This window comes from Acipenser ruthenus, chromosome 29, assembly GCF_902713425.1.
Source record: "Acipenser ruthenus chromosome 29, fAciRut3.2 maternal haplotype, whole genome shotgun sequence".
Lineage (NCBI taxonomy): Eukaryota > Metazoa > Chordata > Actinopteri > Acipenseriformes > Acipenseridae > Acipenser > Acipenser ruthenus.
In genome coordinates this window covers 2,526,587-2,553,280 of record NC_081217.1, presented here as the reverse complement: position 1 = coordinate 2,553,280, position 26,694 = coordinate 2,526,587, and the positions used below count along the sequence as shown (strand labels likewise).

The window sequence follows — 26,694 nt, the reverse complement described above, 5'->3', positions numbered from 1 at the left end:
CTGTTTACAGCTCTGTGGCCCTGCTACCCCTATCAACAGCTTACTGGTTCTCATTCAACAACCTCTGAAGGAAGAGCTGGGACCGGCTTGTTCACACTCCACTGAGCTAAAAAGTCTCCGTGTGGACTTATTGAATAATACCCCATTCGCACTACTTATATAACGCATGACCATGACCAAACAGGATTGTCAACGACGGGAATAGCAATCACTTAGGCAGTGTGGATTATTGCTGAGGTTGCGCTATTCAGAATAAGCTGCAGAAAGTCATGGCTTAGCTGTTGAATATCTCTTTCAGTTAAACAACCCACGACTTGGCTAATTGTGTATGCCTAAGTGATTGTATGTGGTTTGCGTAGACACAGAAACTCAAGCACATGAAATACAGGTAACCTGATTTCCTTTACCTGGCTTTCATGTCCAGGACCCAGCAATGCGTCCAACACATCTGTGCATCTTCTGGGCTAGGGGTGTACAGTCAGGGCGTCCTTCTAGTCCAGGTATTTGTAAACGACTTAATTGAACCAGTGTTTGCATGTTCTTTGTTAAACGTGTGTGGATGCTTCAGATGCAACAAAACCCATTTTTATTTCATCTAATTTACTGGTAGTTCCCTTCTCATGAATTTAGCTGGTGTCATTTTGAAATGTTTTCGTTGCAATTACTCGGGGGCTCCAATTGTGATCCGTCAGGCTATTGCACGCTGTGGGCTGAGCTGGTGTTTTCACATTCCTGGGACACTGCAAGTTCAAGCTCACCTGGTTAAACTCTCTGGAAAGCAAGCTGTAGACCTGGACTGGGAGTGCTGTCGTTGCCTACCCTGTTAACAGCTGATGCAGCTTATTTTTGCATTTATCCATGTCTAGGTTGGCATTTTGCAGGGTTTTCAGCTGGTGATATTGGTTCAAGAGCTGGTTATGCTGGACAATTGATAGGTGTCTACTAGCACTACTGAACGCTGCTGAAGACAACGCATACAGTTTGTATCAGCACTAGCAGGTCTTCTGCACTGGTGTTGTTTCATTGTACCTGCCTGAAAACAAACAAACAAACAAACAATAGTTTTAAAGTAAGTAGGTTTCCTTTGGACCAAATTTGCCTCCTTTAATCAGCATTATATAACTATATAAACATATTTTTACATGCATATATACATGCATACATATAATACTGTGTCTCTATACATTAGGCACCCCCCCCCCACCCCACCCCACCCTCGTGAACATTACCAGGCTGCCATATGCTGTGGCTCCTCATCTTAAGACTGTCAAAAATAACCTGCCAACATCTTGAAATTTATTCTTTAAATGTCATTGATACATTGCGTCCTGTCCTTCAGCTAAATAAGGTTAAATTGCCTGTGCTGCCAATCAAATGACATGTGGTGCAGGATAAACGTGACGACCTGATTGGATGCCTGCTGCCTGAGCTGGTGCTCTAACCCAATCCTGAAGATTTTGGGATAAACTTTGCTGAGGTGTGAGGGTACAAATTAGAGGGCTGAGTAAAGCAATCAGGCTACTTGGTGCGTGCTGTGGAGGTCGTGTGTGCCCTCGCTTGGTTTTCCGTCTCACTCCTGTTCTTTTGCATAGCCGGTCAAAATGGTAAGATTTTCTACAACCGCAAGAACATTATTGTATTTTTTCTATTATGATTGATTGAGGACGAGAAGCTCTGACTGGATTCTACCATCAGTCTGGATCCACAGGATGCTGCTGCCCACTGCACTGGAATTTACCAGCCAGGCTTCCAAACACTCCTCATCTTTTATTGAATTCATTTATGGGAAAAAGCTTTTTTTTTTTTTTTGGAGGCTGGAGTCTTTAGATTAAGAACCAAGAAAAATATTTAAAAATGTTCCCAATTGGTCATGTCATCCCGAGCAGCCAATCAGTGATGCTCATTGATGATGATTTCCTTTGGCGGGCAAAAGTGAGACTGTTGGCAAAATATGCTTTTACTGTTTATGAGTCTAGCTTGGTAATTGATTTTGTAATTTTAAAAAGTTAATAATAAGTCTTCCTGATTATGTGGTTAGAGCACTCTGATGCAGTGTGGTAAGCTGTAGTTTGAGTAGCTCAGTGGTTAGAGCACTGGACTGCAGTGTGGAAGGCAGTGAGTTTGATCAGTTCAGTGGTTAGAGCGCTGGGCTGCAGTGTGGAAGGCAGTGAATTTGAGTAGCTCAGTGTTTTTCAGAAGCCAAATATCAGGGCTGTATGATAATTTGGCTCCCGAAACGGGAGCAGTCAAACCCTGCTGACACCCTCTCCCGTATTCATACTGGTACCCACTCTTTTCAGGCTGCTTCTGTTAAGCTTCCACTGGGGGCAGTGCTTGCCGTTGTCTTCTTGGTCTGTTTGGAAACCACGTCATCGCATGTGGGAGGGGAGGGGAGGGAGAGTTAGATGCAGGCCAGCTAATTCAGCGATTAATTCAGGGACTTTTCTGCCGGGAGGCTTAGTACTCAACATATAACTTAGAGGGATACTGTATTTGCTGATTGCTGGTTTTACAGTAGCTGAAGCAAATAGTAGAGCAAGCAGATTTTCGTAGACTCCCGTATCATTTTTCTTTTTAACCTTGTCAATACCCTGATGCCTGTAGGTTAACTAGAAAGGAATAGTAGATCATCACATCATTAACTTTGTAGTAAATGACATCACAAGCACATTAATAGATTTAAATATAAATAAATTAGTGTAGTTTCCTGGGCATCAAAAGCCTATAAGTACCTCCGCTGTTTGTTTTCAAACACACTTTACCTTGAATGTATGTATGTACTATATACTGTATATATCTATCTATCTATCTATCTATCTATCTATCTATCTATCTATCTATCTATCTATCTATCTATCTATATATATAATTACTGTAGCTAAATGATTTTACCCTTCTAAGTGTATTTTTATGCAGTTCTGTGTTGAGCCAGCAGATGGTGGTGTTATATTTACAAGTTTGTAACTCAATATGCTGGTCACAAGCCTGCAGTATCACTTGAAGATGGCTCCTAACACACTCTTCTGTAATATCATCTGGGATAAGCTGCATGCTTTTCCATCGCGTCTCCTTATTAGGAACCAAGAAGATGCTAATGCCAGTTTATTAATATCTCGGAATTGTAATCCGGCACAGGAGGTTAATCCATTTGGAGTTCCCTGCTTAATCCCTGAGTAAAAAGAGCGAATCTTTCAAAGGCTCAAATTCTGTCTCTAGCACAAGGCTACAGTTATTCTATCCCTGTCCCTGATAGGACTTTCAATTATCCAATTTTGCCACCTGCATTCCCATAAAAGACTCGAAAACAGCTGCAAAATACCACATGTGTTGTACCCGTTGATTTGTCAAGATGAAGGGAGCATTCTTTCCCATTACATTGTTATACGACCAGTAAGAAACATTGTATATGCAATGGGTTTGTTTCTCTGTTCAGAATAAAATACACAGCATGCTTTAAAAGCTTCACTGCTGTAAAGTGTGCACACTATAGGGCTTTGAGCCAGGCTGGCTAACGCCTACTTTTAGGGACATAGACCAGCCAAAAAAAAGAAAGCTTGTAATTATTAATGAAAGGTCTTCAAGTGACTAGTATTATTACCATGACACATTTCTTTCCAGCATTTGCTGGCCTTGATCACTCTGAACTCTTTCACCAGACCAGTCCTCTGTAATTCTCAGTTAGGAATTGATATTGAATTGTTAAAAGGAAAGCCGGGAATGGCAGGATGCTTGTGTCATGTGGCTGCAGACAGGTGGTCTTTATCGGGGACTTCACGTGTGTTTTGTTTCTGTGTTTCAGCCGACTGACGCCCAGTCAGATGCTCGCTCCTACCTCAGTGAGGAGATGGTTGCCGGTATGTATATCTGTACAGATAATTGAGAATTTATTAATAGGAAAGTAGTCTTTGTTACGTTCTTCTTTTATAGAGAGGACACTGCAGCCTATGTAAGCAAAAATGCTGCAGAAAGGAAAGTGAATGTAAAGTACAAATGGATGAAGTGAAGGCTTAATATGAGTTGTTGTCATAATGGTGAGCGTCTAATGGATATTATGAACTCTGAAGGTTACACCTTAAGTGATTTCTATGATAAAAATGTACTGTTTAAAAGTTGTATTAAAATTGATAGTATTAAACTGTGTTGAAAAAATCAGTGCGATTAATATAGTTAAAGGGTGGTGGTATTTAGACTAGCTGCTGTTTGGAAGTGATCATTGAAATGGACTCTTCAGTCAAAGTCTAGATAAGGGTAAGTTTCGTGAAGAGGATACTGACAGCATTTCACTGCTTTGTGTGATCATAGAGTTCAAGGCTGCCTTTGACATGTTTGACTCTGATGGTGGTGGAGACATCAGCACCAAGGAGCTGGGTACCGTCATGAAGATGCTGGGTCAGAACCCAACCCGAGAGGAGCTGGACGCCATCATTGAGGAGGTAGATGAGGACGGTAAGAATCCTCTCCACTCTTAGAAACAGAATTGTCCTGAGAGATCTGCCTGTCTGTCAGTCTCTCTTGACACTTGTCCGGTTTGTCCCCCAGGCAGCGGTACCATTGACTTTGAAGAGTTCTTGGTCATGATGGTGCACCAGCTTAAGGAGGATCAAGCTGGCAAGAGTGAGGAAGAGTTATCTGAATTCTTCCGCGTCTTCGACAAGTACGTGTGCTTTGGATATTTATATTTATAACCCTGTATAGTGTGTGTGGGAATATATAAACATTGCTCACACTGCATACAAACGATGGTTGTGTGATACTTTCTTCCACCATAAGAGACTGATGAAGGAGGTGTGTGTTTTAATGTGCCGTTGTCCGATGGAACCCCTTGCAGACGGTATCATTACCTCAATGAGGCGTATCCTGGTTAGATTAGCTCTTTCATGCATGGCGGATTGAAAATAGCCTCATATGAGACTATCATGCATTTGCATTTTCCATACCTCCCCATGTAAAGACTAGAAGAGAGTTGTTTTATCCGTCCTCATATGAGGTCACCATGCACGAAAGGGGTGAATAAACGAAAAGAATAAATAAGCTCATTGCTTGCCCCACAGGAATGGTGATGGCTACATCGACCGTGAAGAGCTGGCTGAGATCCTGCGCTCCTCTGGGGAGAGCATATCAGAGGAAGAGATGGATGAGCTGATGGCTGATGGTGACAAAAATAACGACGGCAAGATCGACTTTGATGGTAAGAGACACTTAGAGTCCAGACCATGCCGCTAAGGGGTGGATTATCTGGCAAGATAACCAACAGCCTGCTCATGGAAGTCTGAACTTTGATCTCACAGCGGCCTCTGTCCCAGTTGGGGTTCAGGCATGTATTAACTTGACAGTCCTCGAAATGGGACGCTGAGAATATATGCTGTAAATATGCCTCGTCAGGTTACACTTCTAAAAGATTGAAAACTTGTAGAATAGTAGCATATTGATTTAGAGTGTATCATATTCCAGAAATACAGCTTGTGTTGTGATTTTATCAAAATGTGTGGTACTTTTAATGGGTTAAGAGGTGAACTCTGAAACGCACGACAACTTCCCTGTCCAGTTGGATTCCTCATTTCGAGCTGTATATAAAGTTACACAAAGAGAGAACGCTAGGGGGAGCAGAACTCAGGTGCTACCAAGAGCATCTGATTGACACTTCACCTTTAAAAAGAATGTACAAACCACCCGACTATTGCGAGCAGGGTATGTTTGTTTTCTTGTTTTAATGTGCCCGTTTCTTTCTCTTGCAGAGTGGCTGAAGATGATGGAAAACGTGCAGTAAAAGACCAACATTCCTCTACGACACAACAATGGATTTGATTTTGCTGTTCAAGCCATTGATTCACAGTTACTCAAGTATGCCAGCCAAGCCTCTTTTAAGTTTGCCAAGACAAGCAAAGTAAAAAAAAAGGGAAAGAAGGATATCTGCACCCTCCCACCTAACGTGACAGGACTCTGGGAAACGGAGATGTATATGTACCCCAACCTTCAATTTAAAGCACTCTTCTTCCACACCTGTCTTCGTGTACCTACAGTATGTTACTGGCCAGGAAAGGGGGCCGCCCACAGCCCAACATTGTAATGTACAGCGCTGGAATGAAATAAAGATGTTTTCATTTTCGCCTCAGGCATGTGGAGTTATTGTAACAGCATGTTCCAGTGCCAGGTGTTCCATTCCCCGGGGTTCCAGTGCCCGGGGTTCCAGTGCCAGGTGTTCCATTCCCCGAGGTTCCAGTGCCCGGGGTTCCATTCCCCGGGGTTCCAGTGCCGGGGTTCCATTCCCCGGGGTTCCAGTGCCAGGGGTTCCAGGCATGGCTTGTGCCCACAAGACATTTAATTGCAGTTTGCTTTTCTTTTTTTTCCTGCATGAGCTGAACCCAAGGTTTGTCAGTCTGCTTGATCTACTTGGGTCATCATATTAGGAAAATTGGGCCATCATTGCAGTGATGCAGGTCAGGGTGGTATGAATTCAGCTAAGATAGAAACAGCATGAACAGTACATGGCATGAACATTATATATATATATATATATATATATATATATATATATATATATATATATATATATATATATATAGCTCTGACTGTCCACTTCAATCTCCTTAAGCAGTTGAGCACATCTCTATTTATAAAGACTGACCTCTTTTGGTCCTCCTCTTGAGGGGATACAGAAGTGAAATGTAAAGCTGTTCTAGGTTTTACAAGCACTGATACTGACTCTGACTGGCTGACCTGACTCAATGGAGTTCACCAGTCTAAGACAAGCCAAAGGAAAAAATCAAATACTCACTTTATGCAAGTTATTATTTATTATTATTATTATTATTATTATTATTATTATTATTATTATTAATAATAATTTCTTAGCAGACACCCTTATCCAGGTGACTTACAATTGTTACAAAATATCACAGTACAAATGATCACATTATAAATAGGTAGGTTGTTTCACCACTGAGGGGCAAGGGTTTAGAAGGAGCAGGCTCTGGAGGGGGGGGGGGGGGGGGGGTACAGTTAAAAACCAAACAGGTTCTACGATTGAATAATAATGTATCTGTGAATGCACTGTACTGGTGAATTGAAGGTGTTGCAGTGAATCGAAATGCATGAATGATCTCAGTCCCGCATCCTATCATCAAATCTTCAAACGTTCTTAATTGCTTACATTGAAACGTATATTTCATTCGAACATTTTACTCTCCCGTCATAAACATGTATCCCAAAGTAAAATAGGCTTTGAGTAGTTATCTAAATGGATACACTGACGCGTGGTTTAACAAGAGACCCTCTTTATTGAGATTATCACAACCAAAAAACATGACTAATGACAAGCAATACATAAGCAACACATCACACACACGCACACACACTGACACACACACACACTGACACACACACACTGACACGCATACACCCACACACTCACTCACACACACACTGACACATACACACACTGACACACACTGACACACACACGCACACACACTGACACACACACACACTGACACACACACACCCCCACACATACACCCACACACTCACTCACACACACACACACACATCACACACACGCACACACACTGACACATAAACACACTGACACACACACACTGACACGCATACACCCACACACTCACTCACACACACACTGACACATACACACACTGACACACACTGACACACACACGCACACACACTGACACACACACACACTGACACACACACACCCCCACACATACACCCACACACTCACTCACACACACACACACACATCACACACACGCACACACACTGACACATAAACACACTGACACACACACACTGACACGCATACACCCACACACTCACTCACACACACACTGACACATACACACACTGACACACACTGACACACACACGCACACACACTGACACATACACACACACACACACACACACACATATAAAAGCACACATACACAAATTGTCATTTTAGTCATTTTATATATATATATATATATATATATATATATATATATATATATATATATATATATATATATATATATGTGCTGTATTGGAAAGTAATAGTTCCCAGATTTCAGAAACACAAGGATGTTTTTGTTCTTCATTTGGCTGATGTTTTCCCTGTGGAAGCTGATTTCCATTCTGCAGTATTCCTGTGATCCTGGTGTAAAAGAGCTGCTATGCCCAAAGGAGATTTCCCTGAGCGCTGGCAGAGTGAAGACATTTCCTCCTGTCTGCATATTGAACAGCACACATCTGAAGCCGGGAGTGCTTTTCAGCTGTTTAATCCCTAGCAGTTTTATAAGTCTCATAGTGTGGAGGGAGGCAAAACAGCAGAGGAAATCAGATTCCAAGTAGCAGCGATTGGTTGGAATCCACAGAGACCCCTAAAAGTTCAGGATGCTATATCTGGAAGTGGGTGGGTCAGAGAAGGGGTGGGGGGTGGGGGGTGGGGGGTTTAAAAGCTGGGCTTAATCCTCGCTGATGTCTATTCTGTGGAGGGGAGCGTGACAACCTATTCTTCAGTGGGAGTAGGGGGTCCTTCGTAAACTGCAATCATGGTAAGGCAATTCATCGATTCACTTGCTGTTTTGCTGAGGTTTGAATCTGTGCATGAGGCCAGAGTTAAGATGCAAATTCCTACGAATGTGCCTGAAGAATGGAGCAACTGTCATACAGACCAAGCTTCAAAGCGATCCATTTACATCACCATTGACCGAACAACTTCGTCATGCAGTAACAAACCATTAGGATAGCTGGTAGAGGTTATAATAATAATAATAATAATAATAATAATAATAATAATAATAATAATAATAATAATATACATTTCAAATGTACAATACAATGATAAATAGGTAACATATAACTTCCCTTATATATATATGTATAATAATGTACAGTACATCATCTATGTGGTGTCTATATTTACTACAATGTGAATTCAAAGTCTGGCTGGTTGCATATAAGCATAAAATACTTTGGGCCATATTCAGATGCATTTACCACTGTGCTAAATTAGCTTTTTTATTTTATTTTATATATATATATAATTCCCAATGTTCCTCTTGTTAACTAGCTTGAAATGAACATGCTGGGATATTTACATGTGTTTGTTTCTTGGGGAAAAAAAAGCAGGGGTTAAGACAGGAAACCCCTTTGAAATGGACCTTAGTTTAGGATTCAAGTTTTGCAGGATAACACTGTGGTAGAAATGCGCTACATTGATTTCTGTTACACGAAGGAGAAATTACTTTGTTTTTTTTTTCTTTTTCATTTAATGCAGTACGGCATGTTATGCATCTATTTAAAAAAAAGAAAAAAAAAACTCGTGGTGATATCAAAGCAGCGTCGATGACCTCCTCACTTCAAAGTGTTTTATGAACTCACAGCTGTTGGTGGCGCAGCTGAGTCAGCTGCAATGTAAAAGGACTTGGACTCCTGCGGAAACTTGATCCTGGTTAGCTAGTTTTTCCCCGAAGCAGCAGATTCCACAAAGCTTCACAAAACTACCTTAAAAGCGGAGCATTATTACTGCTCTGAACGATTTTTTTTTCTGTGACTGGGGTGAAACCCATACAGGCAGCTATTTGAAATGCTGACACGACTATCCAACTGGCTTTCTGCTGAAAACATTCTGTCATCTAAATAATTACATGCATCATCGTTTATAAAAGGGGCGACATAGTATCTATGCAAATACAGACAAATATAATACATCGAAACAGATCGTTTGAAACCCCAAGCTCGCTCGCTCGCTCGCTCTCTCTCTCTCTCTCTCTCTCTCTCTCTCTCTCTCTCTCTCTCTCTCTCTCTCTCTCTCTCTCTCTCTCTCTCAGCGTTTTTATATTTATTTGATATAATCTAATAACAGTAGTTTATGAAGGAAAGATGGGGGGTTTATTGGCTAGGATATCACATTTAATACTTTAATAGTTCTGTTTGATTCTAATTGAATTCATCAGAATGCAGGTCATAAGGTATTATACAGGAGTATTTGGCTAATTTAGATAGCAATCAATCAATCAATCAATCTATTTTTATATAGCGCCTTTCATGGCAATGCCCTCCCAAAGTGCAATGTCATAACTACAATAAAAACACGATTACTATCATTACAACACGATATACATAACTAACAAATACAAAATAAAAATTTATTTTCGATTCTTGGCTGGTATGTGTAATTTCGTAAAAGCATTAGTATTAGATGCATGATTGTAGCGTACTTGTACACTGTAATATAGACGTCTATTTGACCCCCTCGGATGTACTATAGCGGGCAGTCCTAATATATATACACATATAAATATATAACGCATGGACAGATTCCATCGTATTTTCAAATACAGTTAGATTGGTGTGCGCGATTAATATAATATATACAATACCTGCTCTCATCCCATTGATAACACCTTGTAAAAAAAACCCCGTTACTATGGTATCCTATAGGATATAGTTTTGGGGTAATACGGTGATTTTGCGTCAAGCTGCTGCACGTTATACATTGGAGATATCCCTGCTGTATTCAATTGAACTGTTGTGTTGTTTTGCAGCCGACCGCCGCACAAATAGAAGCGCTATCGTACCTGAGCGACGAGATGGTGGCTGGTAGGTATTAGTGTTTGCAACCAATTAATACTGCTATTACTAATAATAACAATAATATCATTCATATTTTTTTTAAAAAAAACCACTACTGTTCAAAAGAATAGGCTTAAATAATGTATAATAACATGTAGTATTCATGTGCTGTAGTATGTATACACGTAATGTATTATTGTGTTCTTTTTAATATTACTGGCTTCCTCAACAACACTCTGGAGCAGTTTAATGAATGCCAAATGTATTGAATTCATAGTGGTCTATTTTAATAATCTAAACTATTTAAAAACAAACAAACAAAAACCCAGAAGGAAATGGCGGTGGTATTTAGACTAGCTGCTGTTTAGAAGAGATCATTGAAATGGACTCTTCAGTCAAAGCCTAGATAAGGGTAAGTTTCGTGAAGAGGATACTGACAGCGTTTCACTGCTCTGTGTGATCGTAGAGTTCAAGGCTGCCTTTGACATGTTTGACACTGATGGTGGTGGAGACATCAGCACCAAGGAGCTGGGTACCGTCATGAAGATGCTGGGTCAAAACCCAAGCCGAGAGGAGCTGGACGCCATCATTGAGGAGGTAGATGAGGACGGTAAGAATCCTCTCCACTCTTAGAAACAGAATTGTCCTGAGAGATCTGCCTGCCTGTCTGTCTGTCTGTCTGTCTGTCTGTCTGTCTGTCTGTCTGTCTGTCTGTCTGTCTGTCTCTCTTGACACTTGTCTGGTTTGTCACCCAGGCAGCGGTTCCATTGACTTTCAAGAGTTCTTGGTCATGATGGTGCAACAGCTTAAAGAGGATCAGGCTGGCAAGAGTGAGGAAGAGTTATCTGAATTCTTCCGCGTCTTCGACAAGTACGTGTGCATTGGATATTTATCACCTTGTACAGTGTGTGGGGGAGCGAGCAATACAAACACATAGCATTGGGTCCAAAAGTACTGTAAACCAAGTCAATGGTTCAGGCAGGTTACTCTCCGAGAGCCCGTCACTCAATATGTTATTAACAAACTTAACAACTTTGCAACCGTCGGCTTGTAATGCTTATCGCAACAGCTGCCCTGAGGTAATGAAGCTCTGAAAGGTGTATTTTTTTTCTTTTCTTTGTGTGCGCCTCAGAAACGGTGACGGGTACATTGACCGTGATGAGTTTGCGACAATTATCCGCAGCAGCGGGGAGACCATCTCAGACGCTGAGATCGATGAACTCATGACCGACGGAGACAAGAACATGGACGGCAAGTTGGACTTTGACGGTAAAGACAGAACCCAGTTTCCTTACTTTCCCATTTTCTCCTGGCTCTAAGTCTCTTTTGATACAACGCGCAAATGATCTGAATAGCCTACCCTCGGCCCTTTAGTATAACTTTATTATTTTAATAGTATAGAGTATTTCAAAAGGATGTTTTTTTATAATTATTTTCCCCTGCAGGATGCCCTATATACTTTTGATCTGATAAATATTATTTTAGCAACTTTCACATCTAATAGAAACTTGACATTTGTAGCAGCTTTGCAAAGTGAGATTTCACTCTTGTCTTTCAGAGTTTCTCAAGATGATGGAAGGCGTGCAGTAAAATTGAACATTCCTCTTCGCATTGACTCCTCCGTGTCCCCTTTCCTAAACGTACTGCTTCTGAACAATCTCACCACATCCCATAGTATGACTGCATCTTAATAGTGTCTAAACAAGCTCCCCAGACGGACCTGCCCCTTTCTTAGCTGCTGTTATCTGAGAGGCTGCCATCCAATGTCAATCTTTATACAGCTGACCACCCCTCCATAGATGCAGCTTGGAGGCACAACTAGGTTTAGAAATACAGACTCTGCTTTTCAACAGCCTGGGATGCTGAAGCGCCGTGATACAAGACGACACCGCGCTCTAGACTAAAACACTGTAGATGCTTCAATAAACTTCTGTGGATTTCCCCCGTCTTTTATTGTGTCATTCCACTGAAACCCCGGCATATCCCAGCGGAACTTCTCTTTCAGCTGTCCTGTTGCATTTAGTACAAGCCTTGGGCGGTGTACTGTACGTGAGCTTCCACTGTAACTGTGTGGGCCAGTGGTTAAAGAAAAGGGCTCGTAACCAGGAGGTCCCCAGGTTCCTATAGGAAAGTGGAGGCCGTGTATATATGGGAAAAAGGATTTCAGTCTGCATTAACAAAACAGTGAGAGAGCCTGGAGCATCACCTCCTGACACACGATCATTGCCTGGACTCTCCTTCCCACAGCACACATTCTTCAGTTTTGCCTCTGGAGGGCAGTGTTTCCTACATGTACATTTTCATTTTCCTTATTGACCACTAGAGGACACTGTTAACACAACTTTCAAACCGAGGGCACCGGTCACCCGGGTTTCATTATACTAGTTTAAAATGACATATCCCATAACTGAATTTAATTCCAAGCATTATGATAATAGCATAATCACTCAGACGAGGGACCTGCCTTCCTCACTTCTTCCTGAAGATCACTTGTGTGACACTGTGCTTGTAAACTTTTTCAAGGTAAGCAGCTGACTCAGAGTGCTGGCCAATTGACTTTTTCCCCTTAGCTGTGCAATCACACACACACACACACACACACACACACGCACACACACACACACAAATAATAATAATAATTACGATTCTAATTTGAATGAAATTCCAACTGTAATGAAAAAAAGGCACAATAAAATATATAATTAATTATACAGTATTTGTGAAAAATGACTTGAATTAACAACCTTTGCCACCAGAGGTCAATCCACTAACCTCAAAAGCTCCTGGCTTCTCAGTGGCAGAGGTTTAGTAAGGGGTTCTGGGGTAATGGAAGGGGGCTAAGATGTGAGAGAGGGTTAAGAGATGAACTACCCTGGGCAGTCCAGGCTGTCAATACCAGGAAGGCTTTCTCAGTTGGCTGTATCCCATTCATTGTGTGTAACAATAAACCTCTGCTTGGGTTGTAATCAAGCACAGAAGCGCACTATGCAAATCAGGGCAGTCATTTAAATGAAAGGCTTGACTAGACTGGAAGCTGCTTGAAATATACCAAGCCTTCCACCCACTGACAGCTCTAGGAAACAGCCCACCAAGGTGTCTCAAGGGGGCTCGTTCTGTTACTGAACTGAAACAAGCCAGCAGCCATATCTAAGTGAAATTAGACAGCAATTGTTTGTGTTTGTCGTATTCAGAGCGCAAGGAAACCAGAGTTTAATTAACAGATACACAATTGAACCAGAGATCTTACTTTAGCATCTATGGGTGTATTCACCTGTACTCAATCAAGCATTTTTAAAACTATAAGAAAGTAACAGCCAAAGCAGACAAACACAGGCACTTTGTTAGTGTGCCAAAACATGTGCCTTTCTTGTAACTTCTTCTAGGTTTATCTCTTCCTTTACCCCACACACACAAGTGTAGATGGAGTCGTGTTTCTAGTTGAATAAGGTAGTCTTGCCGCACTTCATAATCACTTCTCAATTTGACTGCGTAATGAGTGCCTTGCGATTCAGGAGAGGTATCTTATTATTAATCATGCTTTTGAAGAGCCACTAAAGAGAACATCAGCACCCCCTTGTAGAAATAACCTCCATCTCCCTCCGGCCACTCCAGCCCGCCTCCCCCGGTCACATTAGCAGCTGATAAAACACTCTGTGCTGCAGCCCAGACATCAAAGGGCTCTCAGACAGATTAATGACTCTGGGTTTGCAGGAGTGACCCCCCCGAAACAAGGGGACAGACTGGATTAGTAACACGTCCCGTGTGAGTCTCTCTCTCTCTCTGTCTCTCTCTCTCTCTCTCTCTCTCTGTCTCTCCCTCTCTCTTGTTCTCTCCTCTTGCTCTCATTCTGCCAGTCTGCTCCCCCTTTCTTTCTCTATCTCTGTCCTCCCCCATTCTCTCACTCCATCCCTCATCTTTCTCTCGTGGGGGGATTAGGGGTTGATGAACTGTTATTTTGTTATTTTCTGTTTTTCCTTTCTTCCTTCTTTAAGTTAAATCAAGTCCAGATAAGTGTCAGTCTCTCCCAATCTCTCTCTCTCTCTCTCTCTCTCTCTCTCTCTCTCTCTCTCTCTCGCTCTCTCTCTGTCCTCCCTCCTCCTCACACTGACAGATAAGAAAGAGCTGGTTGGATGACTGATTAAAGCGAGTGGCAGACAGTGGTCCCGGGGAGCCTATCAGGCAGCGAGCAGGCCTGGGTTCAGTGTCACTGCTGGTAGAACTTGCTCTGGGGTCCTGTGGGTCTTTTTCGCTCTGGAGGGCTGGGTTTCAGTTTGGTTTTAACCTAATTTGACTTTCTCAACTATACCACACAATCTGGTGTTATTTCGCATTCATTTGGAACAAAGCCTGGAATAGTTTGTGGCGCTCATGAAGTTCCTAAAGCACATATGGCTGAGTCAAGACTGTGCTGCCAGCCCAGCCACTCCCCTCTTACAATAGAGACACCTCTTACTGAGAAGAACCACACCCATTATTGTGATAACCCCTCCCCTTATGATAATAACCCATGCTTGCCCCTCCCCTTGGGTAATGAACCCCTTTGCTGTTTAAAGTTGAACCTTTGTTGTTTTTGGCTTGTCCAGCACCCAATTCTAGCCCTGGGCTCCAGACCTTTAAAAACAGGAGACCTGAGTTTTCTTCTCTAATCCTTCGTCTCTTGTTCCCTCACTGTATATATAACAGGGGAAATGCGTATGGCCGAAGGTCCTGAGCTTGGCTGCATGTACGTCTGGGGAGCTCCAGAGCTCGTGGAGCAGGCTTCAAAACACATGTTTTATATGGAAGCTGAGCAAAAGCAGGGGTTGGATTTTAATGTAATTATCCCGCCAGGTGAACAAGAACGTATATTTGGAAAAAGACATCCAAGGGATGGTTAAAACCAACAGTGGTCAAAACCAGGTCCACACTGCCTCCCAGTCCCTGAACTCTAAGCACTAGACCACACTGCCTCCCAGTCTCCAACAACGCTATCTCAACTGCTCTCTAGACACTGGCCAGGCTGCCATGATGAGTGTTTAGTCTTTAAATCGACTGAAGAACTCCCTCTCAAACCTTCATGGTTTCAATGTTGTCATGTTACCCATTTCTCTGCCAGTATTAAAACCCCCCCTCCCAGCTGTTGATAAGCGGTGAGGGGGTGAGTGAGCACAAGGGAGGGGAGCAGGGAGAGCCAGCAGGCAGCTACTGCCCAGGGAACCACTCTGAGGATCCAGTGAGCGCCCCTGGGACCCTGAGGTTAAACAACCCCTCCCTCTCCAACACATTGATGGGAATTAGCTTTGTTTACAGAGCTCTGGATATTTATAGATCCATACCACACACTTGAAACAGAGCAACACACCTTTCAAGTTGTGTGCATCCAAATCAGGGACTGGGTATCACCAGGAAAAAATAAATTCAATGGCAGAAAATCACTTCAATTGTACTTTATTTTGCTAACAAGGAAAGTGTCATCTAAAATTCTAATTCATTTGAGAGATTAAGAGGGCGGAGGCTAGGCGCAGAGTAGCGACCAAGCGCTCTCCACACAAGTTCCACTGTACAGAGCCGCCTGTTTGTGAGAGCGGTTGTTGTATAGCTTTTAACCTCGTCTCAGCTGCAAGGTCAACGTGTACAGCAGGAGAGCACCACACAGCATTGCACATACATGTAGACATGCCCGTACCTTTATGAAGCAAGGCTAGCTGCTGTTTGCTGTTCAGGCTGAGAGGTCGGGGTATTGACCTGCACTGTGAGGTATCACTTACAGGACTGGCTTGTGAATTATACAGAGTACTCCAAAACACCTCTGTTTAGTTTAGTAGTAATAAACGTTTCGAAAATCCATAAACTACAACATAATTTAAATACGTGAAACTACAACATCCACAATGCATCTGACCGGACTTCTTGTCACGTGAATAAGTGGTGTAGATTACCTCGCGGTATAGTGACGCAGTCGGTGTCAGCGTTTTAAAATGATATTTTTTTTCATCTCAATTTAGAAAAAGAGACCCGATAAGAAAAAGGTAGGCGCAGTTCAATTAAGCGTTGTTGTTATAAACCAGCCTCCAATGCAATCGCTAATGACATTTAAGTAAGCGTGTTTTATTAAATGTAAAGCAGTTTTATTGCCAAAATAAGATTATTTGTATTATTTTTCTTGTGTAAGTTACCTGTAGATTTGAAGAATGCTTCCTAAAAGTGAAACTCAACCCGCGTGTGCGGAAGAGCATGCTTTTTGTTAATTAGCCACGTGTATTCCAACACAGAAGCGCGTGTCTGCAAACACCTATCCTTTTGTATCTAATTTAAAATATAAATGATGTTTCTACCTTAATAGACAAGTGTATTATGTACGGCTGTGCTATAGTAAATGTGAAATAAAGTGTAATGCCCAATTGAAAGTTAAAAAAAGAAGAAAAAAAACATGTATTATACTAGTATTATTTTTCTTGAAAAGCCCCACCCATTGTTTTTAAAGGGTGCCGTTTAGTTTACTGCAGAGGTTACCCGTTTACAAAAAAAAAAAACTGTAAACGTGACAGCGTTATCCAGGGCAGGTTGGAGTATGGAGGGACACTGTTTCTACTGTCAATCTCTAGGTTTTTAATTGGGCCAGCAGCTTTGAGAAATACATTTTCACACACACACACACACACACACACACACACACAGTCTGTTTCTTAGTTAAAGGATTTCTCTAAACCTGTGGTAACCAGATCTCTTTCCTGTTTCTTTCCGCTGGGCAGATTGGCTTAGCATTGACGTTCACATCAGAAGTTCCATTAGATTGTGGACTTGCTGCCTCTTTAAGGAGCAGTGAGGTTTTCTCATTGATTCGGCCCCGAAACCTTAGCTAAAAATCATTTCATTTCACTTTATTAAGGCTGTCGAGGGACAACTGGAAAGGGGCTTTTTAAAGAAAAAAGCTGTTTATTAATGCACTTCTTTCCTTCTTTTTTCCAAAATGCTTTTCAATTTTCCAATTTGCCCAAAGACCTGTCTTTTTGTCTTCCATTTGCCCGTGCTACATTTCCAGTAATTTAGAAATTGCGTTAGAGTTTATTAGATCACCGCTGCTTCACCATTGAATGTTTTCCCGTTCTGATTCTTGTTAGGCTCCAGAGTGCTATTTCTGTTGGCAAACTGGTGCTAACATCCCTCACCTCTCTTGGCCTACGCAGAACCAGCTAGCTCAATGTTTCATTTTTAAAACAACTTTTTCAAAAGGCCTGTTTGCTAACCAGCATAGCTGTAGGAATTCTTAAAATATTTTGACTGAAGAACAAAATCCTTCTGTTAAAAAGGTCATCATTGTTTGCAATTCATAGAATCTGTCAGTCAGTCCCTGTGTTCTAACCACTATTCAACACAACTACCTAGTCCCTCGGCTCAAACCACTCTGCCTCCTAGTCTCTCGGGTACAATCCCTAAGGTACTCTGCTTCCCAGTCCCTCAGCTCAAACCGCTAGGCCACACTGCCTCCAAATATCTCATCTCTAGGGCACACTGCCTCCCAGTCCATAAGCTACGATATCTGGGCTACATGGACTATTGACTTTGCTTTGAAGGCAATGACATGCATTATCTTTTATTTAGCTGCAAACATTGAATGAGCCCCCTCTCCGGCAGGCCCACAGCCTTACTTGGCTCTGTCTGCCACAGATTTTGCGGGGAATGAAATCCAATTAAAACCACACAAACTTCATTTGGACTGAAACCCAATCAATTTTAAACTCATTTTTTGAGAAAGCCCAGCTTTAATTGCAGACATCAGGCTGCGCCGGGCGCTCAGTCGAGTGCACTTTCCTTCTCTAATTGGAAAGGAATTGCCTTATTTGTGTTGGCAGCCTCTCAGAGAGCCAGACGAGTCACTGTGCCTCCACCGCGACCCGGCAATAGAAACCTGAAGCCGGCTCGCTGGCCTCGGAGGTAATAAACTCACATTAAACTATTGAAAAAGACAGTTAACTTGTTTAGGGTTATGATCATATTTTTGCATTGCAGACAGCGGGAGAGGGTTTTGTTTTTACCTCTCTGCTACCTCTTATTTGAAAGAAGCTTTCATTTGGGTTGATAAGCTATATCCCTAGAGCGCCAGGCTGTCGACTGCTAGACATCACTGCGTTCTGCACCGCCTCCTGAATTCGTTCTGCACCATTATGTTTTGAAAGAAAAGTCCAGATTTGCAATTGAGGTGTATCTCTGAGTTTTCACGTACGTCGTGTCTGTTCTGTTGTATGTGTTGCTTTTACATTCTGTTATCTTGAACTGGCCAAAAGATTTCGTAGCAAAACCTAATAAATCACAAACAGGCAGATATATCCATATTTAAATACTCAAAAATGACAGCTAATTGCATAGAAACTAATATATATATAATATATATATAATTCCTGCATAAAGTTAACATGCATCAGATTCTGGAAGTCTTGCTTTAATAGAGTTTTGCAGATTGAAGTGATCGGTCTTGTTTGCTTTTTTAGCAGTTCCAGTAATTTGGCTGAAATGCAATGCTTATTATTAACAGTGAGTCGCTAGCATGACTAATACAGCGTTGATTCTCATCTGTATCCCTCTTCCGTGAGCATGTAAAAACATGGCCAGCTAAGGTGCAGTTCACATTTTATTACCCTTGACCCTTCAACATGGATCATATTCAGCATGTTTGCAAAACAATTCTGCTGCTTGTTAGACTGCATGTGCCCCAGCTCACCATGTGGTGTCTGAACTCAACAAGGAAGATAAATCCATAAAAATAGTCTAGGTTCAATGAAAGCACTGCTTCATATTAGATACTGTACTACAGTTGTAAATTGCCAACCTATTCCACAAAACATACAGTATTTCATTTCAAAACCACACACCTTCTCTTCCAATATTCAGAGGTGTAGTAATGCCTACTGTTGTTAGGAATTCACTAAATTATTATTGAACGGAAACTCAATACAAAACCAATACCTGCACTGCACCAACCAAACTTGCAAGCTAGGTCATGTCATTTTCCTTCCGTACATTTTCCCATGGAAAATCTATTAGCAGAGTCTCCCTGCTTCTACTGTGCACTGAATATGCTTTGCAATCATCTCACTGTACTTTTGCCACCGAATACCACAGTCATTTTTTATAAGGGTTCCTATACTCATGGGATCAGAGTTTTGGGTGGTGAGTTCCTCTTTTGCAAATAGTCCTTAAATGTTGGGGCCCATCGTCATATTGTCAGTGAGTGCTTCAACGCTTACCCCTCAAACCCACTGTCTTCTGTACTGCAGCCTAGCACTCTTACTGCTGTGCAACTGACCCTAAGAGCCGCCCAGACTGTAGCCACACATCATTGTCAGGACACTTTGTGATTTCAGTTGCTGAGCAGGCTGCCAGTGTGGAATCTCAGTTTCAGATGATGCCGTTGCTGAAGGCAGTGCCAGAAGGAAGATGGTCTAGAATAACCATCAGTCCGAAGTCCGGGAAAATCAACGTTTCGACACATCTGATAGACTGGAAAGCACACAGAGGGGCCTGGCTTCTCAGAGCCGGTCCCCGCTGATCAGGGACACTGAAACAGTAAGGGAAGCTGACAGCGGTCTGGCAGAGGGCTAAAGAGTCCAGTAGCAGGAATCGGGTGTGATTGTATTGCATTGGGTGATGCTGATAATCTTCTATCTGGGATCTTGACAAGCAGCATGTGCAGGATAGATATAAATTCTCCTGAGCTTGCACTGCACATATCAGTCCTAACAGGTGCAATAGGTAAAGTTAGACCTGAACACCAGCTGGTGTTATGGCCTATGTATTACAGGTAAGGAATGCAGTGTAAGGACCTTTATATACGTTTCCCACATCAAAAGCATAGCAAAGTGTTATAAAGCACAGTGCAATCATGGTAAAGCATAGCTAAGTATTGTAAAGACCAATGCTTAGTTGTGCTTTACCATGGTGAATGCATGGTATAAAAATGGGAAAACTGCTAGTGTGCAGAGAGAGGAACCAGGTAAATGTTTTATCAGGTACTTGGAAACCCAAATTGACTTTGTGACCTCACCAATTATTTCTTGTTGATTTTGCCTGTGGAAGTGATGTGTATAACAGCAATGAAAATGTTTTTAAAGGGGATTTTAAAGTGTTTGCCATAAACAAAAACTAAAAAACAGGCAGTGTTACAGACCGTGCGGTGAAATTGCTTCCCAGCTATACCTCCCTGCTCTATAAAATACACTCTCCCGCAGCTGCTTGTCTGCATTTGCTCTTCCTTGTGTAGGGAGCCTGCAGCTGCTTGAGTCAAGTCCTGTGAGAGGATCTTTACTTCATGGAGGAGGATACTGTACAAGAAAGAATAACCTGCCATAAATTCTACATTTTAAAAAGGAAAGGAAAGGGAAGAAGGAGTTAAGAGCCTGCCCTGTTGCACAATATTTCTTTAGGAGAGAAAAAAAAAAGCTCTTCGGTTTGATAAATGATGTAATAAACAGGGAAGGAGGTTACAGTCTGTGTGCCCACAGGGAGAGGAAGCAGGGCAGGGCATATTTTTTAAAGGCTTTCAATAAAGATGCAGTGTTGAGTTGAGACCCAAGCCAGAGCAGCAGTGAGTAGAAAGGCTTTTCCTGAGTTTGCATGCCCTGACAGAGGCCTGGAGAGAAGGGCATGTGCAGGAATGGGATCGAATCTCACCAGAGTAAACCTGACAAAAATATACTGCAGTATGCATGCAGCGTTCCTGGAATAATCTGCAGCATGTGGCAGTCATTTGTATTCAGCGCTTTGCAGAAGTACTGTACTTGTAAGGATCTAAACCATGGTTAGACCTGCTCATTTTTATAAAAGAGAAATCACAGGGCAGCCTCTTATGAAAAAACAAACAGTGTGGGAGTGCAGTTCAGGTGTTTTTATCATACGATCAGTCAAGAAATGTTAACAGACCGAGATGTTCACGTTTTTATTTCCATTAAACAAAAAAACAATAGTCAATAGTTCAGCAAGCATTTCTTGTGTCGGTACCAGTCATAACTACTAGTTTCGCTGGGGTATTTATGTAGGCTGTTGGGAAGAGGATATCAATGTACACACATTTTGATCCCCCTTGAATCTCGGTGGGCTGTACAAACCCGTCTCTGTTCTGGTTTCTGGGGGCTGGAGTGATGGATTGGATAATGAGTGATGGGTAGAGATGACCTCCAGCCTTCATTTCAATTGTCTGTCACGTAAAATCCTTCCATTGTAAAGAGCTTTGAGATAATGTCAGAAATAGTGATAGAAATTATTATTATGATGATGATGATTATTATTATTATGATGATTATTATGATTATTATTATTATTATTATTATTATTATTATTATTAGCAGTAGTAGTAGTACTAGTCATAGTAGCAGTGATCCTTTTTGTTATTATTATTATTTTAAACTAGCAGGGATTGAAAAGCTGAACTAGGATGCTTAGTGGAAGCCTGACTGCACTTTGATTATTATGAGTATGAGTGTTGTAATTGGTTGATCTGCTGACGGTAGTTGCAGTGCTTTGTACTTGGAAGAGCTGGTGATAGTGGGATCCAGTTTGATCTAATTCATAAAGTCTGACATTCATGGACCTCATCTATTGCTAAAGAGTGCAACAAGAGTCTAGAACAGTGTTCTGAATATCAAACCGTGTTTTACCATTAAAAACTTTCTTTGAATAACACAGGCATGTTGCAAAACAGATGGCAAAAGGTGGGTATTTCTGTTGTTATCTGCATATAGTTTGAGTAGGTGGACAATTCACCACCCGCATCTCACTAGTCAAAGTCTAACCTAGATGTGACCTTGGGTGCAGACAACCCCCCCCCCCCCCCTCGCCTGCCCAGACTGAAAAGAAAATCACAGAAATGAGTGAGGAATCAAGGAATTAAGGAGGAAGAACAATCTGAAACCAGTTAAAGCCTGCCAGAGGTAATAAAAGCACCGAGCACAGAGGACACATAACAGGCTGCTCTGATTTCGACCAGGGCTAAATGTAATAATTGGGAGGAATTCAGCAGGGAGAGCTGCTTTGCTGCTGTGATGAGGATGTGGCTGAGCTGGGGGGGGGGGGGGGGGTCCATGGGTAGAAGAAGCCTTGCCTCCCATGGGTTCAAAACCTGCTTATGAAATCAATGTGGTCTGCAGCAGCCCAGCAATGACCTACCGTCTACCTGCTTCGTCAGCTAGCATACAGTAGCTGCAGTGATAAGAAATAATCCTGCTAGCACTCCAGCATGGTGTGTATGGGCTCTGAGCATCATGCAGGACTTCATAGAGAGCACAAGGTGTAGACCGCAGTGGCCTCATCACCAGACTCACTGGGTAACCAAAAGAAGACCAGTGTTTGGGCGAATACCGCCTTGGTTGCTTTCATGTGCACGAGCGCAGGTATCAGTTTGTAGATCCCCCCCCCCCCCCACCACCAGATTCCTCGGTCACAGGCCATCTCTCCAAGGCCAGGATTTAAGCTGCTTTTCCCCCCATCTCACTGGAATGTGCTCCCTAAGGAGAACAGAGGTGCTGAGAACCTACTCGGTACAAAGAAATGCTCAAGACATTCCTGTTTAACCAAGCGTTGCGTGTCCTGTTGCAACCCTAGGCTACTTAGGTAAACATTGTCATGTTGAGGTGTTCTGTTATCTCAAAAGCAATGTGCACAATCTTTAGTTGTTCTTTACACACAGGGTTATTTCTATGTAAAATACATTTTGCAAAGTAACATATTTGCATCTTCTCAGTGACTCCATGGACTTTTCGGTATGGTTAATCATTTTGGTTCTGGGTTCTGGCACTGGTCACATCAATCCTAGGTTCATCTTTTGAATTGACCGCATAGGCAAGCCTCCCTGAAATGGAAGAAATGAAAGTTAATGGTAGCCCAACAGTCTTCAAAAACGTATTCCAGTGCTGGTAGTCTTGAATCATTACTGTAGTAATTTGAAAACACTTTAATCTTCCTATAGGTCAAGATAAGTTAACTAGGCACTCACTGGAAGATTGCTACTGAACTCTATAGCGCATAGAAGAAAGCCAGCTACAAGATAAAGACTACTGTAGTTAAACACTATCATTTTACTCTCTGTCAGACAGTGATCTGCCATTGCCCTGTGGCAGCAGAGCCTTCCTTCAGTGCCTGGGAGCAGCGTGGAGACTGGCGGCAGGTTTAAAGTTTCCAGCGGAAGGCGCAGAAGCCCTCAGTTTGAGAGCTGAGATTTGAAGTGGCAGGCTGTACTGGGAGCCTGGCTGCTGTGTGAAGTGGACCTTCCAAACAGACATCACAGAGAATTACCATCAAAGAGTCGACGTCTCACTCAAAATGCGCTCTTAGATTTCTTGTTAGCAGCACTGTTTCCAACACTTTGCTGTCTTCTTAGTCCAAATTGTTTCCCGTTCATGCCGAGTGACTTTTTTATTTTTTGGTTCGGTGATTTTGAAATGAATTGTCTTCACAGCCCAGTAAAGTGCAATGGGGAGAGGTTCTAGAGTGTAGCACAGGTTCTGTACAGTATTGGGGGGAGTTTGGATATCAAATTTAACCTTCGCCATTTAACCTTGTCCTGCTCAGGTTTGTACCCTTGTTTTGCCTTTTTAAGCAAAAAGTCAAGATAATATTGCACAGCTCTCCAGTGCTGTCTTTCTCATACTGTACAAGGTTTCTGTACCCACCTGAGCTGCCCCAGAGAGTCCACAGTGCAGTCAGTTTTACAGTCGCTCAACCCAGCCTGGTATCCGCACTGCAGATAGACCTTTCACAGCCCCTAAATGTGTCACCACAACCGACTAGGCTGGCTAAATTAAAGAACTCCATTCCTCCCGTTCCTTTTCCCTGACACCTACTTTGTAACAGCACCACCTGTCCTGTGAACACACAGTGCTTCTGTGTGCTTGTCCCTGTGTGTGTGTGTTTGTATACCCCTCCCTGTGTGCTACTGTACCTTTATAGACTGAAGGCTTCAGTCCCCTGTGCTGTCGGCACCTCTCACCTCGCAGGCACTCAATCCCCTCCTCACTATATGAAGGAGTGAAGGGGGAGATTGATTGCGTGGGAGAGGTGTCTGTAGAGAACTCCCCGGGCCTCTGCTTGCGTTTCTCTGCCAGGGACTCTGCCGCATCCCCACCATTTAATAACCCATTTGTTATTGAAAAACAAACAACCAGAAAGTACAAAAAATCTCACTCAAGAGTCCAGTCAAAACACCCCAGCGAGCGCTCGCAAGCACTCGGAAAATCAGCAACAGATGTTACTGGGGACCAGGCCACTTAACTGTTTCAGCTCCCCAGCCTCCCTCCCTTCTTACTGGAAGCTCTGGGGAGGGGCACTGGTTAGATGCTGGTCAGAGCTGCTTGTTGTGCTGGTTTTCAGCTGGTCATGCTGGTTTTCAGCTGGTCATGCTGGTTTAAAAAAATAAACAAAGCATTTCAAACATGTACAGTCTAGAGAGTTTTTACAGACTAAGAAAAACATCCTATTAAAATGTCTTCCAGTTTTCAGTGTTTCCCAACTCATGTTGTCCAAGTGAACAGCTCAGCCACTGCTCGCTATCATCAGGTCTCTTCACTGTGTGAGCCGCTGCTGGAACAAGGAGCAGCTGTGGGATTAACCTTGCTGTTGTCATGGCTGAAAGACAATGGCCGTTCAGTGTACTGCACACGCTCAGTCTCGTTAATGTATCTAACTGCACTGGAGACATTAAGCCACTAAGATTTTTCTCCTGGGCAAAGTTTACAAGACTTGTTTTTGTGAATTTAAAATGAAATGAAAGGGTTAAATATTCAACTACCTTTCAAGGGTTACTCCAGAAGAATCTTACTGCGTTCAATGTTCAGTATGATTTATGGGGCTGGATTTTATTGTACACATGACTGTTGTTTTATTACATTTCACATTTGGTTTGCTCTGCATGTATAAATGTTAAAAAAAAAAAAGAATGATGTGTGTAGCTTTCTTTTTGGAGGTTTTTTTTTTCCCCCCAAGAATAATTTACGCAGCTACCTTTGAACCTTGGGCCTCATTTCCAGCGAGGAAATTGTAATTGTAAAATCCTAAATCTCACTTTTACTTGGTGTCAAGCTACCAGGCAAAGTGTAACATAAATTCCTGGGACAGCTGTTGCCCCCTCGTCCTGGTGTGCCACCCTGTTGCGCTGTGCTGTACTGCAGGGTCCTGGATAGTGGTCCTGTGTGATGCTCTCTTATAAAATACCCTGGTCACGTTGTCACAATTTCAATCAACAGGGTAGAAACCTGTGAAGCAGACACTTGCGGGAATTCGAGCTCCTTATTTATAAAGAACAGCTCATGTAAACATTCAGGTTAATGAATGTAAAACTGCCTAATCCTCTCTCAATCCCCCATAATCCACTGGAGTGCACGGGGCTGTCAATCACAGCTGGGGGGGCGGGGGGGTCTGGCACACAGGGAATCAGGAGGGTGGAAATTACAACAAGGCTGATTAATGCACCAGAAGCTAATAAATGCCACATGAGCCCAGCCTCTTTACACGGCAATGGAATGCAGCCAGGATGATCACTATCCAGTATAGAGGGGGTTGCAGAAAAACACTCTTCATTTGACTTATTTTAACTTCCATTTTATTGAATTGCGTTGTATTGTTTAACTTACATTTTACAGTATCTGGAGTTTTTTTTTCTCCTGTCAGACCACAAATCTATATATTTATTAACATCATGAATTAGAGCCGATTCAGGGCTTCCCTCGGTAATTCGCTCGTTTGTATATTCTTCGTTAAATTCTTGACAATTTAGCAGCATCAAGCTAAATGTACACCTGAACTACCAGACCACGCTTCTACCCAGTCCCTCGTCTCTAACCACTGTGCCACACTGCCTCACAGTCCACAGCTAAACATTAGTCTTAATTTGACATATTTAAGATATTCCATAGCGAATCCCTCACGGAAAACACATGAATTGAAACAGAGATACTGATATGTTGCGGGTTTGTTGCCTGTAGCCAGGATTAAACAGCCTACCAGGCTCTGTCATTCCTCCCTTTCAAACATTTACAAATCTATTGTCCACTGCAATTAAAACAGCACTGGAGTTCTGTGGCCTTGGCAATCTGACCCACAGCCGGTCACCTCTGAGTCCTGGGTCTATTTGAGTCTGTTCTGCTGCTGGAGGGA

At 42.4% G+C, this 26,694-nt stretch overlaps 2 protein-coding genes across 2 annotated transcripts; both read left to right on the top strand.

Moving 5' to 3' along the window:
- Positions 1-1,469: 1,469 nt before the first annotated feature.
- LOC117425678 (troponin C, skeletal muscle) lies at positions 1,470-6,112 on the top strand. Its single transcript, XM_034042824.3, has 6 exons — positions 1,470-1,604; positions 3,800-3,854; positions 4,303-4,446; positions 4,540-4,654; positions 5,052-5,188; positions 5,736-6,112. Exons 1-6 carry the CDS (start codon positions 1,602-1,604, stop codon positions 5,765-5,767), a joined length of 486 nt encoding a protein of 161 aa, XP_033898715.1. The 5' UTR covers positions 1,470-1,601; the 3' UTR covers positions 5,768-6,112.
- A 2,348-nt stretch (positions 6,113-8,460) lies between these two features.
- On the top strand, positions 8,461-12,516 carry LOC117964416 (troponin C, skeletal muscle-like). Its single transcript, XM_034907782.2, has 6 exons — positions 8,461-8,552; positions 10,548-10,602; positions 11,042-11,185; positions 11,331-11,445; positions 11,708-11,844; positions 12,134-12,516. Exons 1-6 carry the CDS (start codon positions 8,550-8,552, stop codon positions 12,163-12,165), a joined length of 486 nt encoding a protein of 161 aa, XP_034763673.1. The 5' UTR covers positions 8,461-8,549; the 3' UTR covers positions 12,166-12,516.
- The last annotated feature ends 14,178 nt before the right edge of the window (positions 12,517-26,694 follow it).

Excerpts from the sequence above, each read along its gene's own strand:
- LOC117425678 (XM_034042824.3), top strand. Across the intron at positions 4,447-4,539 it reads TGAGGAGGTAGATGAGGACG|GCAGCGGTACCATTGACTTT; the intron begins GTAAGAATCCTC and ends TTTGTCCCCCAG. Across the intron at positions 5,189-5,735 it reads CGGCAAGATCGACTTTGATG|AGTGGCTGAAGATGATGGAA; the intron begins GTAAGAGACACT and ends TTTCTCTTGCAG.
- LOC117964416 (XM_034907782.2), top strand. Across the intron at positions 10,603-11,041 it reads GAGCGACGAGATGGTGGCTG|AGTTCAAGGCTGCCTTTGAC; the intron begins GTAGGTATTAGT and ends GTGTGATCGTAG. Across the intron at positions 11,446-11,707 it reads TTCTTCCGCGTCTTCGACAA|AAACGGTGACGGGTACATTG; the intron begins GTACGTGTGCAT and ends TGTGCGCCTCAG.